General features: G+C 40.9%; 1 protein-coding gene across 2 annotated transcripts in view; it reads left to right on the top strand.

The window, feature by feature from the left end:
- The window catches only part of RSPRY1 (ring finger and SPRY domain containing 1), a 59,208-nt gene that overhangs the window by 29,619 nt on the left and 16,862 nt on the right, over positions 1-12,727 (top strand). For both annotated transcript variants that reach the window (XM_039503773.1, XM_039503774.1), the window contains exons 5-10: positions 244-370; positions 2,097-2,155; positions 7,232-7,298; positions 8,010-8,141; positions 10,193-10,308; positions 11,108-11,251. In XM_039503773.1, coding sequence (XP_039359707.1) covers positions 244-370; positions 2,097-2,155; positions 7,232-7,298; positions 8,010-8,141; positions 10,193-10,308; positions 11,108-11,251 — 645 coding nt within the window. The remainder of the gene's footprint in view (positions 1-243; positions 371-2,096; positions 2,156-7,231; positions 7,299-8,009; positions 8,142-10,192; positions 10,309-11,107; positions 11,252-12,727) is intronic.

The following is a 12,727-nucleotide window of genomic DNA, read 5'->3' as shown; positions in this document are numbered from 1 at the left end:
ACATCACTTTTGAGCAATCGGACATACTTTGGCTCATTTGGCAGTAACCAATGAATTAATGTAACTCTTTAAGATAAATTAAACTTCTGGTCTGTCTTTAAAACAGATAAACTATCACTTGGCATCTGTAATGTTATTCTATTAGCATTGATATTGAAGCAGAGTGATTGACTTGTGTTGAATGACTGAGTGGAAAACAATGTGTTCCGTAATTCCTATAGTGTTGTTCTGTCTTTGTTTTAGGATGCATTGCAAAAATTAACTGAAATATTAAATTTAAATGGAGCGGTTGCCTGCCAGGATTCCTGTCACCCTGCCAAGCATCGTAATACAACTGCAGTTCTGGGCTGTTTGGCTGAGAAACTAGCAGGTAAGCAGAAGGAGCAGTCTGAAAGCTTAACTGGGTTTTCTATAGTGTGTCAGAATAGCAACGTTCAGAGCTGACTTTGTAGAACTGAGGTCACATTTTGGAACAAGGAGAGATCTTGTCTCCCAGCTCGGGCCAAATCTACTGCATGATCAAAATATTGATGAGGCTTAATTTCAGTAACCAGCAAACAGCTTGGCTCTGAACTTTGATTTTGCTACACTGAATTCCCTCAATACTTGATTTACCAAATAAAATCTCAATCCACACGTGTATATATTTCAAGTATCTGCAAAGTAAGATGTCCTGACATACAGCCTTGATGATGCAATTACCAATGCTAACGTTTTTACAGGCCTAACCTAGGTAGATGAGAGAATTTCTGGGAACACATTAGCCAGTAGGCAAGATGATGATAAAGGACAAATTATTCTTCTTAAAGAGAATACGTGGAAGGATGATGGATGTTCCTTCCACTACAGACAAATGTTGTTCTGTTGTAGTTACCTGAAGCAAATGCTCTTCAGCTACATTATTTAAAAGGACACTGAGAATTTTCTTTTTAAAAAGTGACTCTTGTTTTTATAGGTCTTTATTCTCCTCTTATTTATAATGCCCTGCCTGAAGCTGAAAGTGAAGTTTCCATTGCCTTCTGATTGTTGCCCCATTTGGCAACTATTTTTTTTCTTTCTTTCTAGGGATGTTTGAAATTAACATGTCTTTTTAAAATTCCTAGTTTGTGCCCCACTGTTGATATGAGCACCATTTTAAAAATAGCATTTAAGTATTGCTTCAGAGACAGCACTAAAGACCATAAAACATTTTTGTGTAGGTCCTACATGAACAGTGACTTTTGATGTAGATATTTGACATAAAAACGATAATTCCTCCTCTTTGCCACCCTCTCGATACCATAGGTCAAAATAAGATCCTATGTTAGTTGACCGTTTCCATTTGGTTAGGTGAGAGCAGATGCTTCTCTAGAAATGCAGGCAGTGATGGGGTCAATGCTGTTTTATAATAGTGCTTTTGTGTGTGTACCAATTTGTCACAGTTCATGGGTTTTATGAAGCTGAATGCCCTTCCTTCTACCACACTACCTTAAGCAGATAGCGTTCATGGGCATTTTTAATTGGTCGGTTGCCACAATGCCGATTGGGTGACTAGGCATCAAACTGGCAGAATTTGATCCTGTGGGCATTACTCATTTTGTGCCAGTGATTGAGGAAGCTGATCTTTTTAACCTTGATTTATTAATACAAAATATATGAGAAACTACCTGCTTTCCATAAATATACATTGGGGACTGGTGGGGTTTTTTTGGTTTGTTTTTTTTTTTCAAAAACATATAGGCATAAGTGTTATCAGGTATCAAGGTGACAGGTGTCTTTATAGTAATACTGAAGATAATTCGAACTACACAGTTACAGCTATGGCACATGCACATGACTATTTGTGCATAGAAAGGGCAGGTAGATCCATGACTGTGCATTCAGATACCTGATTTATGAGCACATTCATAGTAACTGCATGCATAAATTAAGCCTACACTAGAGTGTAAATTTTTTGCTTGTGTGCAAAAACATAGCCCTGAGTACTACTTTAATTTCTTTTTGTGAATGCAAGGTCTTTTTCAGGGACAAAATGCCCCCCTTGGTAAACTTTAATTGACGTGAAAAGATAATGCAGCAGTTCCCATACATGTATTTCATTTTTAGTGTTCTTGCAGGTCCTGCAAGTATAGGCTTACTCAGCCCAGGAATACTGGAATATTTACTGCAGACCTTGGTAAGTATCCAAGCACAGTAGCGTTCTTGGCTGCTCTAGCTTCTTAATTGCTTCTGTATGCATAAGTGGTAAATGTTCTTGTTTTTCAGCAAATGTTGCTGTTAATTTTTTTCTTTTTTCTTTTTTGTATGAAACTGCTCGCAGTAAGATCAGTTTTTGTAATTGTGAGATCTTATCTATCTTTGTCTCTACATACAGCATTTTTCACTTAAATCAATCATGAGCTCAACATACAAAACCAAATCATACAAATTAAAAATAATCAAAATAAAGGACGGACTTATTAACTTTGAACACTCTAGGTTGATGTTGGAAAATCTAACATCAGACTATAGAAAGATTCCATTTAATAAGGAAGGGGTCAAAAAGGCTTAATGAGAGAATGAAAAAGAAAGGAAGGACTATCTATGAAAATAAAGACCACAATTGTTTTGTTTTGTTTATTTGTGAAGCACAGAGTATGTGCCTGGCACAATACAGAACCTAGAGCAAATGAGTCCCTGCTCCAAAATTCTTAGTGCCTTTCAGACCCTGGCATTGATACTAATGTGCTATGGAAGTTGCAGTTTACACAATTGTATTCCTAGACAACAAGTTCATCCGTTCACTTTGGTCAAAGTGACGAACAGCTTTGAACTAAGAAGTCACTGTCTTGTGAATTCAAAGGTCAGGGATGTAGTTGAACATTAGTTTGGAGTAAAGGAAAGGATGTCCCTTATCTTGTACTTTAATGCCCTGTGATATCTTGCAGTGATCCTTATTCCTTCTAAAATTTCTGTTGTGCTCTTACTTCTGCAAACAGTTCACCAAAAAGTACTGTACTGCTAAAATTATCTACATTTCAGATAGACACATTCACAATAAGCCATAATCAAGCCAAAGATGCCTAGGTTCAGATAGAAGGCTTATGGTCTGGGTTATGTACCTTACTGCCAGTTCAGATCGGTAACTGGTGAGCATGGTTGCAGAACACTGACTAAGGATGGGTGTCTCTGGAGTAGAGGAGGAATATTTCCTGCTAGGAGCAATCCTAGGGATTTTGGACTTGGTACCCAGAAATGAACAGATGATGTTTATATTAAATCCAAAAGCAACATTAACATCAAGGGCCTGGCCAAACAACTCCAGAAAACGTGAGGTTAAGATTGAAAGTCTGTCCTTCACCATTCCATCAGATGGAGGTGCAGAGAGCAATCGGACATACTCGCCTGGATTGCATTACCAGTGCAGTGGGGTAAAAGGAAAGCATTTTAATCCTGACCTTTGAATTTACTGGCACTGGGTAGTTTAAGCCCCTTAAAGCAAAACTAACCTTCAAATAGTTTAGAAGAACAGAGCTTTAGAATTGTTGTGAATGCCCGATATAGGAGAGGCTCCCAGCACATGATTAACTTAGGCTCTTATGCAAGCCTTCCGCACAGAGGAGAACTGACATGAGGGCTAAAGCACTGAACAGTGTCAAGCAGCAGGTCTCAAACTGTAGGTTGGGATCCCAGAGTGGGTTGTGACTCCATTTTAATGGGCTCATCAGAGCCATCGTTAGATTTGCTGGGACCCATGGCTGAAGTTGAAGCCTGAGCTCCACCCTCCACCCAGGGCGTCGGGGCCAGGGCTGCCCAGCGGGGGGGGGAAGTGGGGCAATTTGCTCGGGGCCCCGTGAGCCCTGGCCAAGAATCCCTTCTCTGGCTACACACCCGGTGGTGGTCTGGGTCTTTTGGCGGCACTTCTGCGGCAGGTCCGTCAGTGCCACCATAGACTGTGAGCGAGCGAAGGACCCGCCACAGACTCGGAGCGCTGCCCGGTGAGTACAAGCTCCGCAGCAGGTGGCGCTTTTTTTATGTCCGCTCCCCCGCTTTGCCCCAGGCCCCCTGAATCCTTAGGGTGGCCCTGGTCAGGGCTCGGGCTCCAGCCTCCCTCTCTTCCTACTCAAGGCATCGGGGATCAGGCTCCGGCTCCAGCCTCTCTCTATCCCCTACTCAAGGCGGCGGGGCTTGGGCTCCCCACCCCCTTCCCCCGGGGTCATGTAGTAACTTTGTTGTCAGAAGCGGGTCACAGAGCAATGAAGTTTGAGACCCCCTGGTGTAAAGGGAATGGTGCATTGGACAGAATCAGGGTCATAGATTATATAGAGAGAAAATCTTCATGACAGTTAATAAACTCCATAGCCATTTTTTTCCCAAATGCGAAAGCGTTATTAGCCATGCACAAACTACAGTAGGAAACTTTGCAGTAGTTATTTGATTCTGTCATGGGAAATGCTGACTGTAATAGGTATAAAAGATTTCAAAAGGTTTTCTGCACTTACAGTTTACCAAGATTACAAGTAATTGGCATAATATTAAGGGAGCCAATTTAGTCAAGTCTCTCTCTTTTGGTGGCTGTTTCTTGTCAAATGTCTTTGGAAACTGCAGAACTTGCTAGTTCATTGAATCCTTTCTAGGTATCATGGAACCAAAGACGTGTGTGTTTGTGGGGGGGGTGTTTTTAAGCAAAGGCACAATATAACCATAACTTCTTTTTAACTGAACATAACTTGTTATCCGAGCATTGCAGTGGATCACATTTTATTGTTTCTGTAATAACACCTGCCATTTAGCAGGTAGTTACAGGTTGGATGAAGCATCTCTTGTGTTAGCTGCCATTTCAAAGGGAGACTCACAACATAAGTCTCTGGTTTGACACATGTTACTTGCAGATGTCACCACTGAGCATGATGAACTTGTGTAGATTTATATATAGTGGAAGGGCAGAGCAGAATTGTCAGGTTTTATTTGTTTTGACTTTATTTGTAAATTTTGTTTTCGTCTTTTATTTTGAAATTGATATTGGCGTCTGTGTGTGTATTTTGGGGATGGGGTGTCTGGGATGAGACTGAATTTTCACTCTTGGGGTATATCTCCACTCCAGCGGGGAGGGAGCCTCCCAGCTCGAGTAGACAGACTCGTGCTAGTGGTCTTAAGCTAGCATGCTAAAAATAGCAGCATGGACATTGTGGCTCAGATTCTCAAGCATAGGTCCACACTGCTATATTTTTTTAGCACTAGCTCAAGCCCCACCAGCGAGTCTGTCTGCCCACTCTGGGAGGCTCGCTCCTAGCTGCAGGGTAGACATCCTTGAGGGGTGTTCCCTTCCTTCCCCCATGGTTCAGATAAATTGCCCCATTAATCTGGGGGATCTTGCCCATGCTGTGTCTGTTTTCTGGATGAACAGAGGATATTGTTTACTCTTTCACAACCACTAAAATCACTTTTTAAAAAAATCAGATTGTTCTACTAAGACTGTCCCACAAAGGGTTCTAACAAATTTTCAGCTTCCTGACTCTCACCTCTGGGAGGGGTCACCTCTTTCCTCATGGCAGAATGGCCTGCAGTTGGCCATATGCAGGGATTTAGGAGATCTAAGTGCTCCTCAGCTCTTAAATTTGATGTACTTTTGTGACCTGGAGCAAATCACTCAACTTCTGTACCTCAGTTTCCACATCTGCGAATGAGGGTAACGATACCCTTTTTTTTTAAAGCACTTGAACTTTACGAATGAAAAGCACCTCTAAGTGCCAAGCATTACTTATTACTACAGTTTACCAAATTCTAAAGAAATCACATGGCTAACCTAGAAGAAACTTTCGCTTGCTAATAAAATGCTTGTTTGATTAAGAAATAAACGACTTTGTCTACCAAACTTTCTCTTGGGATAGTGCCAAAAACTACTTGTTAATCATTATTAGCATCTCCTTTGTTTGCCTTAATTGCTATAAAGGCAAACTGAGAACTCTACATAACACCTGATGAGGACGTTTAAAATTATATATCAAATACATAATATAGTGTATGGATCAAAACTTTCTGTTTATATTATGGAGCATATTGCAGGCTAGTCTTCCTTTTTGCTAAGCCTGCATTTTAATTATTTCAAATAGCTGCTTTCCATCTGAAATTTCTTTTGCATGAATTCTATTCAAGGGGAAAAAAAAACTCCAAAATTTGAGGTGACTAGAATGAGGCATCTTGAAGGTTTAATTCAGAAAAATGAGTTTTTTCTGAAAAAAAATAATCTTAGGATTTGGGGCTAGAAACTTCGGTTTGTTTTTGTTTTTTGTTTTTCTAAATTCAGTGGCCCTCAATGAGAGCTAGTGACACATCAGGGTAAATCAGGAGCAGCTCCATTGAAGTACAGTGGAACCTCAAAGTTACAAACACCTTGGACATGCAGGTTGTTCCTAACTCTGAACAAAACATTATGGTGGTTCTTTCAAAAATGCACAACTGAACAATGACTTAATACAGCTTTGAAACTTTATTATGCGGAAGAAAAATGCTGCTTTGCCTTTATTTTTGTTTTCTTTTAGTAGTTTGTTTAACACAGTAGTGTGCTGTATTTGCTTTTTTTCCCCCTTCTGCTGCCTGTTGTGTACTTCTGGTTCCAAATGAGGTGTGTGATTGACTGATCAGTTTGTAACTCTGGTGTTAGTAACTCTGAGGTTCTACTGTAGATAGACTACACTGGTTTAAAAACTGTTGTGACATGAGAAATAGTTCCTATGAGTACTTCTAGCATGGCCCACTTCTCCCTACTACTGTGCCCGTGGCTCATGATTAAGGCTGCAAATCATTCACGGCTTCCATGACCTACATGAATTTTGCAGCACTCGTGCAGCTCCCCCCAGGACCACCCCAGCAGCTGGGGAAGCCACAGGGCCAGCCGCACCAGCTGCTGCTCTGGCAGCCCCAGGCAGCGGGACCCCAGGCTGTGCCCCCCCAACAGAAGCATCGCCTTGCGCTCTCCTTCCCCTCCTCTCCCCCCACCCCCCAGTAGTCTTCAGGAGCGCCCCCTCCCAGCAGGTAAGATTTAGTCACAGGTATTAAAAGTTATGGTCAGGTCGGGGGCCGTTACCTGTCCATGACTTTTACTAAAAATACCCATGACTAAAATGTAGCCTTACTCATAACATCTCTGCCTTTCTCTTGTGAAGAGGCTTGAAAATGTAATCTGACTGCTCGTTTTAAGAAAATGTTTTCATTGTATTAGACAAACCAACAAAAACATCTTGCACATGTTTAATACTCTCATTGTCTTTAGAATTTCCAGTCCCATCCGACGGTAATGCTTTTTGCACTAATAGCACTGGAAAAGTTTGCACAAACAAGTAAGTATTAGCCTAGTACTTCTTATGGTAAAAACAATAGAGCTAATGTTGCCCCAGAATGGTTATTTCCTTCATCGGGGTCACATCTGCTGTCCCAGGTGCATGCACTTGAAATAAGCACGTTGAAGTTCCCAACTTGTAGCTTAAGCCTAGTGCACCGTAAGGATCAGTGATACCTGGGCTGACGGGGAATGGGATCACTGTAGGGAAAAGTGTGCTCAGGCCCTCAGAGGCAGGAGGAGACTCCTGCTGCTCTAGTGATCCCAACCCCCGTGGAAAGAGAATGGGTGCAACACAATTCCGTCACTATCCTGTGTGCTGTCCTCAAATATAGCTCAGATTGTTGCCACGTAGGGTCTGCTATCCATCAAAAGTAGCTTTGGGGATGGGAAGAGGCATAGGAGCCCTTTGAAGGCATCTCCATGGCTAGAAAAAAAATGTGTCTTGTTAATAGACTATTGTTAATAGACTATAATTATTTTCCTAGCTAATAGCCCTGCTCTCAGATGATTTAGTACAGTAAATGCTGAATATTTAATATTGCATTTCTTCCTGTTAATCTGTCAGGAGAAGGTACATGAACTCATATTTTTTGTTTAATATTGAGATTTAGAATATTTCTATAGCCTACTTGTAAAAAATTTACCTTTTTGTCTTTTAAATCACTGTTTCTTGTTTACATCTATTACTTTTTTCACTTTTAAATTACAGGTGAAAATAAAATGACAATTTCTGAATCCTGTATTAGTGACCAGCTTGCTCTGTTAGAGAAATGGACAGATAATCCAGACTATTTAAAACGCCAAGTGGGATTCTGTGCCCAGTGGAGTTTAGACAATCTATGTAAGTATAGTGTGAGTAGGATTCTCACACTTTGGCTTCTTTACAGGATGGCTCGTGTGTGTGTGTGTGTGTGTGTGTGTACGCGCACAGACACCATGTTTTGTGTAAGTATTTACTGATAGTTTTGTATGTCTGGTCATATTTGTATGTGCAAATATCCAGCGTCAGCACAGAAATAAGGTGCCTGAATCCATGTGCATTTGCATGCCTTAATTTTTGAAAAGCAAACCTTATGTAATTATTAAAATTGAAGTTCTTCAACTTCATTTGCTCTGTATCAGAGGGGTAGCCGTGTTAGTCTGGTTCTGTAAAAGCAGCAAAGAATCCTGTGGCACCTTATAGACTAACAGACGTTTTGCAGCATGAGCTTTCGTGGGTGAATACCCCCTTCTTCGGATGTAAGACATTTGCTCTGTAACTGCTGTGATGCTTCAGCAAAGAAGCTCAAAATAGCTAGATTGCACTTGTATTCTGACTTTGTCCCAAAGAAAACCATTGTGATATTCTTGGCTATACCAATACCGCATCTGCACAAGGACGGATTATGACCTGTGATTTATTAAGCAGACTAGATTCTCATGATTTAAGAAACCAAAAAAGAGTAGCTCTCTGGTAAACTGTCGTTTATTTAAAAAACCAATCCAGGCCTAACTAGTGGGCCCAAAGCTTTGACCCGCTGAAGGACCCCACAGGGCTGCCAGCCTTGTTTAAGGCATACCTCTCTTGTTCACTACCACTGGGAGAAGAGGCAATGAAATTACTTGGTTGGCCCCAGGCAGCAGCTTGTCTTGCTTATGCTGAAACCCAGCATCTACTTGTGCTTTGTTACGAATGGCAATAAATATATAGTAATGAGTCTGTGATGTACATTTCACTCCCTCTGATGAATTACAGTGTTGTTGGTATGATTCTCAAACTTTTGTACTGGTGACCCCTTTCACATAGCAAGCCCCTAAATGCGACACCCCCCCCTTATAAATTAAGAACACTTTTTTATATATTTCACACCATTATAAATACTGGAGGCAAAGCGGGGTTTGGAGTGGAGACTGACAACTCGTCACCCCCCCTGTAATAACCTTGCAACCCCCTGAGGGGTCCAGACCCCCAGTTTGAGAACCCCTGAGCTAAATGCTTCTCCATTCCTCCCCAGTGTGAAAGAGAACGATTTGGAGGAAAAGGTACAGAGCAGTTTCCATGGCCTAGCACAACAGCTATTCTGCAACTTGCCTCCTGGTTCTGTGCAGTCCCAGCATCCTGTGTCTTCCCTGATTCTGGGTGCTTTCCAGGGTGGAATTTCTAACAAAACCCTGTGTACAGTGTAACTTATAATAGCTCAGGGCTGGAGCAAATGCCACCCTGAGTTAAAGCAAATATGGGGAGACCATGTCGAACAGGATGCTAGGGAATCCCACAGTTGGGCTTCTCTTCTCTCCACTGATCATGAGCTGTTACAAAGATACCACCAGGGGCTGCTTGCTTTTACTTGAAATATTTTGCTTGCCATGAAACTCAAGCATTTGATCAGCCAGTGTGGGAGCACTGTGTGAGGGTCTAGGAGTCACAGAAGTGATGGGGAAAGGACTGAAAATGGAGGGGGAAGGCAGCCTTAATTGGCTCAGGTCAGCTTCATAAACCTAGCCCAATAGCTGACAGCAGCAAGTTTAGAGTTTTCACTATTGCTCTGGCACCATTCCTCCTACAGTAAAATTCCACCCATGTTAACTTTCAAGGTGGTGTCTTGTGTGTCCTGAAGGAATCGCATCTTGGTATGTATTCTGATGCCCCTAATGCTTACTCATGGTTCCTTGAGAGGCACAATTAGCCCTTAGGTGCTTTTCACATACTCAAAGCAGGACATGCCCTGTTCTAACAAACATTGGGTGCCACTGTAGAGAAATAATGTTGTATTCAAGTATGCATAATGCCTGTGTTGCTTTATAGATGCCAAGACTGAATTGAATTCTTTGTGTGTGTAGATTTGTATTTATTGAAATAATGTGGTTGGACTTGTTCCTGCAATAGCGCTTTATTTAAATTTTTTTCTGCAGTTTTGAAAGAAGGCAGACAGTTTACATATGAGAAAGTTGACTTGACCAATATTAAGGCCATGCTGAATAGTAATGATGTCAGTGAATACCTTAAGATCTCACCACGTGGACTGGAGGTAGGATGTCATTTGATTATTTTAACGTAGAATTATGTTTTGAAGAAAGCTACAAGATATCACCATTTCAGTTCACTTTTTGTTCCCATTTTTTTTACTCTTCAGAGAATCAACAAGTCTGTATTTCTGAGCTCTGCAAAACTAGTGAAGGAATTCTGTTTTGGCAATGGACTGTAATGTCTCTAACCTGCTTTTAGTACCGGAAATGACCACTGTAAAACATCACCCCCTCTTTAGATCCATCTGATCCTTCTCCCATGTAGTGCAGAACTGTTCCCTACAGTAGATTGTGGGTTTTTTTTTTTTTTTTTTTGTTCCCTGTTTTTTTTCTATTGTCCTGTCTAATCTTAAAAGCCCAAAGCAACAGGGATTCCATTTCCTTAGAGAAAGTACCTCTCACCATCAGGAAATTCAGCCAAAATGTTCTTTTTCTTAATTTTTGTTCCATGACTGCTAGGGATATATTCCTAGAGCACTAAATTCCTGTCCCTCCTTGATGTTTATACCTATCAGATAGTTCTAGATCATTCCTCACTTGGTCATTTTTTTAGCCTTTCATCTTTAAATCAGTTCCACTAGCCCTCTGATGACTTCTGTTGCTCTTCTCTGAACTACATCAGTTTTACTGAGATTCTATCGGGTATACAGCCTTTGCTGTTGTGAAAGGGGTTGCATTGTGTTTGGAAATGTAAGTGCTTTTACAATTTTACTTTTAAGGCACTTATCAAATCTACCAGACAGGATTCTTTGTGACTGCCAGCTAATTACAACTAATACATTTTCCACTTTGGTTTTTCAGGCTCGATGCGATGCCTCCTCTTTTGAAAGTGTTCGATGTACGTTCTGCGTTGATTCTGGGGTTTGGTACTATGAAGTAACAGTAATTACTTCAGGAGTGATGCAGATAGGATGGGCCACCAAAGACAGCAAGTTTCTCAATCATGTGAGTACATGTGAGGTCACACAGCTGACACTAAATATTAGGGTTTTTTTTTACTTACAGTGCCTATACAAATGGCTTTTTATAGCCTATTGAAATAATTGTCCATATGCATTGCCTCTTCCTCTTATTTTTTTCCATACATTTGCGCCGTTACAGTTAGTGAATTTAGTACTCATGAAAGGTGCTGGAGTGACACTTATCTCCAAAAGTACAGCATGGTCATCAGTAGCGAGAACTTTTCTCACCACCAGTTGCATGCCTCAACCTTGATCTGGAGCAGTAGGAAGGTAGTTTAATTTTTATGACCCATTCCACTCTTGGCCTCTGCTCCAACTGCAAATAAGGGTGTCAGTTACTGCCAGCTATGTTTTTGTGAAGTGATCGCCTGCTTACTAAGAGCTGATGCTATTCACTCATTTGACTTAGGCCATCAAAAAGCCATCAGGTGGTTTTTCTTACTTTTTTCCTCCTATTTCACAAACTTGTTGACTAGAAATTAAATGGCCTCTAATCTACATGAAACCTTCCGCGCAGGATAGTTTATCTTTGAATATGGGGATGGTAATCCTACTGTTGTATTTTTAGTCAAGAAAGCAAGAATTAAACTGGATTGTATATTAAACTATTTTGCCAATCTAACTTTGTCTTTCTCAAGACTCCTTCCATAAGCTCCCTCTAGTGTGTTCTGTTTGCTCACACTTGCTCTGGTCAGTTAGTATTTGACACAACACATTCCTAGTGCTTGTATATATGTTGCTTTTTTAAAAAATACACTGCAGTTGCATGCATCACTTGGTCAAAGTCTGTGATCATGGGCTAGTTCAAATGATAACAGAAATGTGAGGAGGATATTTTTTCCATTTCCTGATCTAGATGAATCCTAGTGAACGATGCCAATATAAAGAGGTTGCCTATTCTTTTACTTGAGAGCAGCAAATAGCACCTGGCCTGTTCTGAAATGCTAACGCTTCATTTTCCAGTCTGGCAAGGAGTTGGAAGCTCTCCCTGTCTCTGGCAGGAAAGACTGATTTCCGATGGAAAGAGTACATATGTGGAAATAGCATGCCAAATGTTCTTTCCCTGCCTTCCAAAAATACATAAATTCATACAGACACAAGAACTACCTGAGGCACAGATTGAGAGTAGCACAAAACAGCATAAATGTCACTTGGTGACATGATTAGCATTAAGTACTGGTGGTTTCATTCTTCATTTCAAGCAGGTGCCTTGCCAGTCACATCTCGTTACTCAATCTGCCTTGCAAAATTCTATTTATCTGTGACAAGCTTTATGGGGGAATAAAAGGGTGTTTTCGGTTTTTTGTTTTTTTTTTCATGATCTTCACAGCAAAGGCCATTGTGTCTTCACAGTAAAGGCAAATACCTTTGTGATGTGGTGTTTTTGGTTGGTTTTGTGTGTAGTGGTTTGTGTGTGTATCTCGGTTTGTAAACTCAGGTGTACTCAGGCAAGATGGGG

This window comes from Mauremys reevesii, linkage group 16 (assembly GCF_016161935.1).
Source record: "Mauremys reevesii isolate NIE-2019 linkage group 16, ASM1616193v1, whole genome shotgun sequence".
Lineage (NCBI taxonomy): Eukaryota > Metazoa > Chordata > Testudines > Geoemydidae > Mauremys > Mauremys reevesii.
This window is presented reverse-complemented; position numbering and strand designations above follow the sequence as displayed.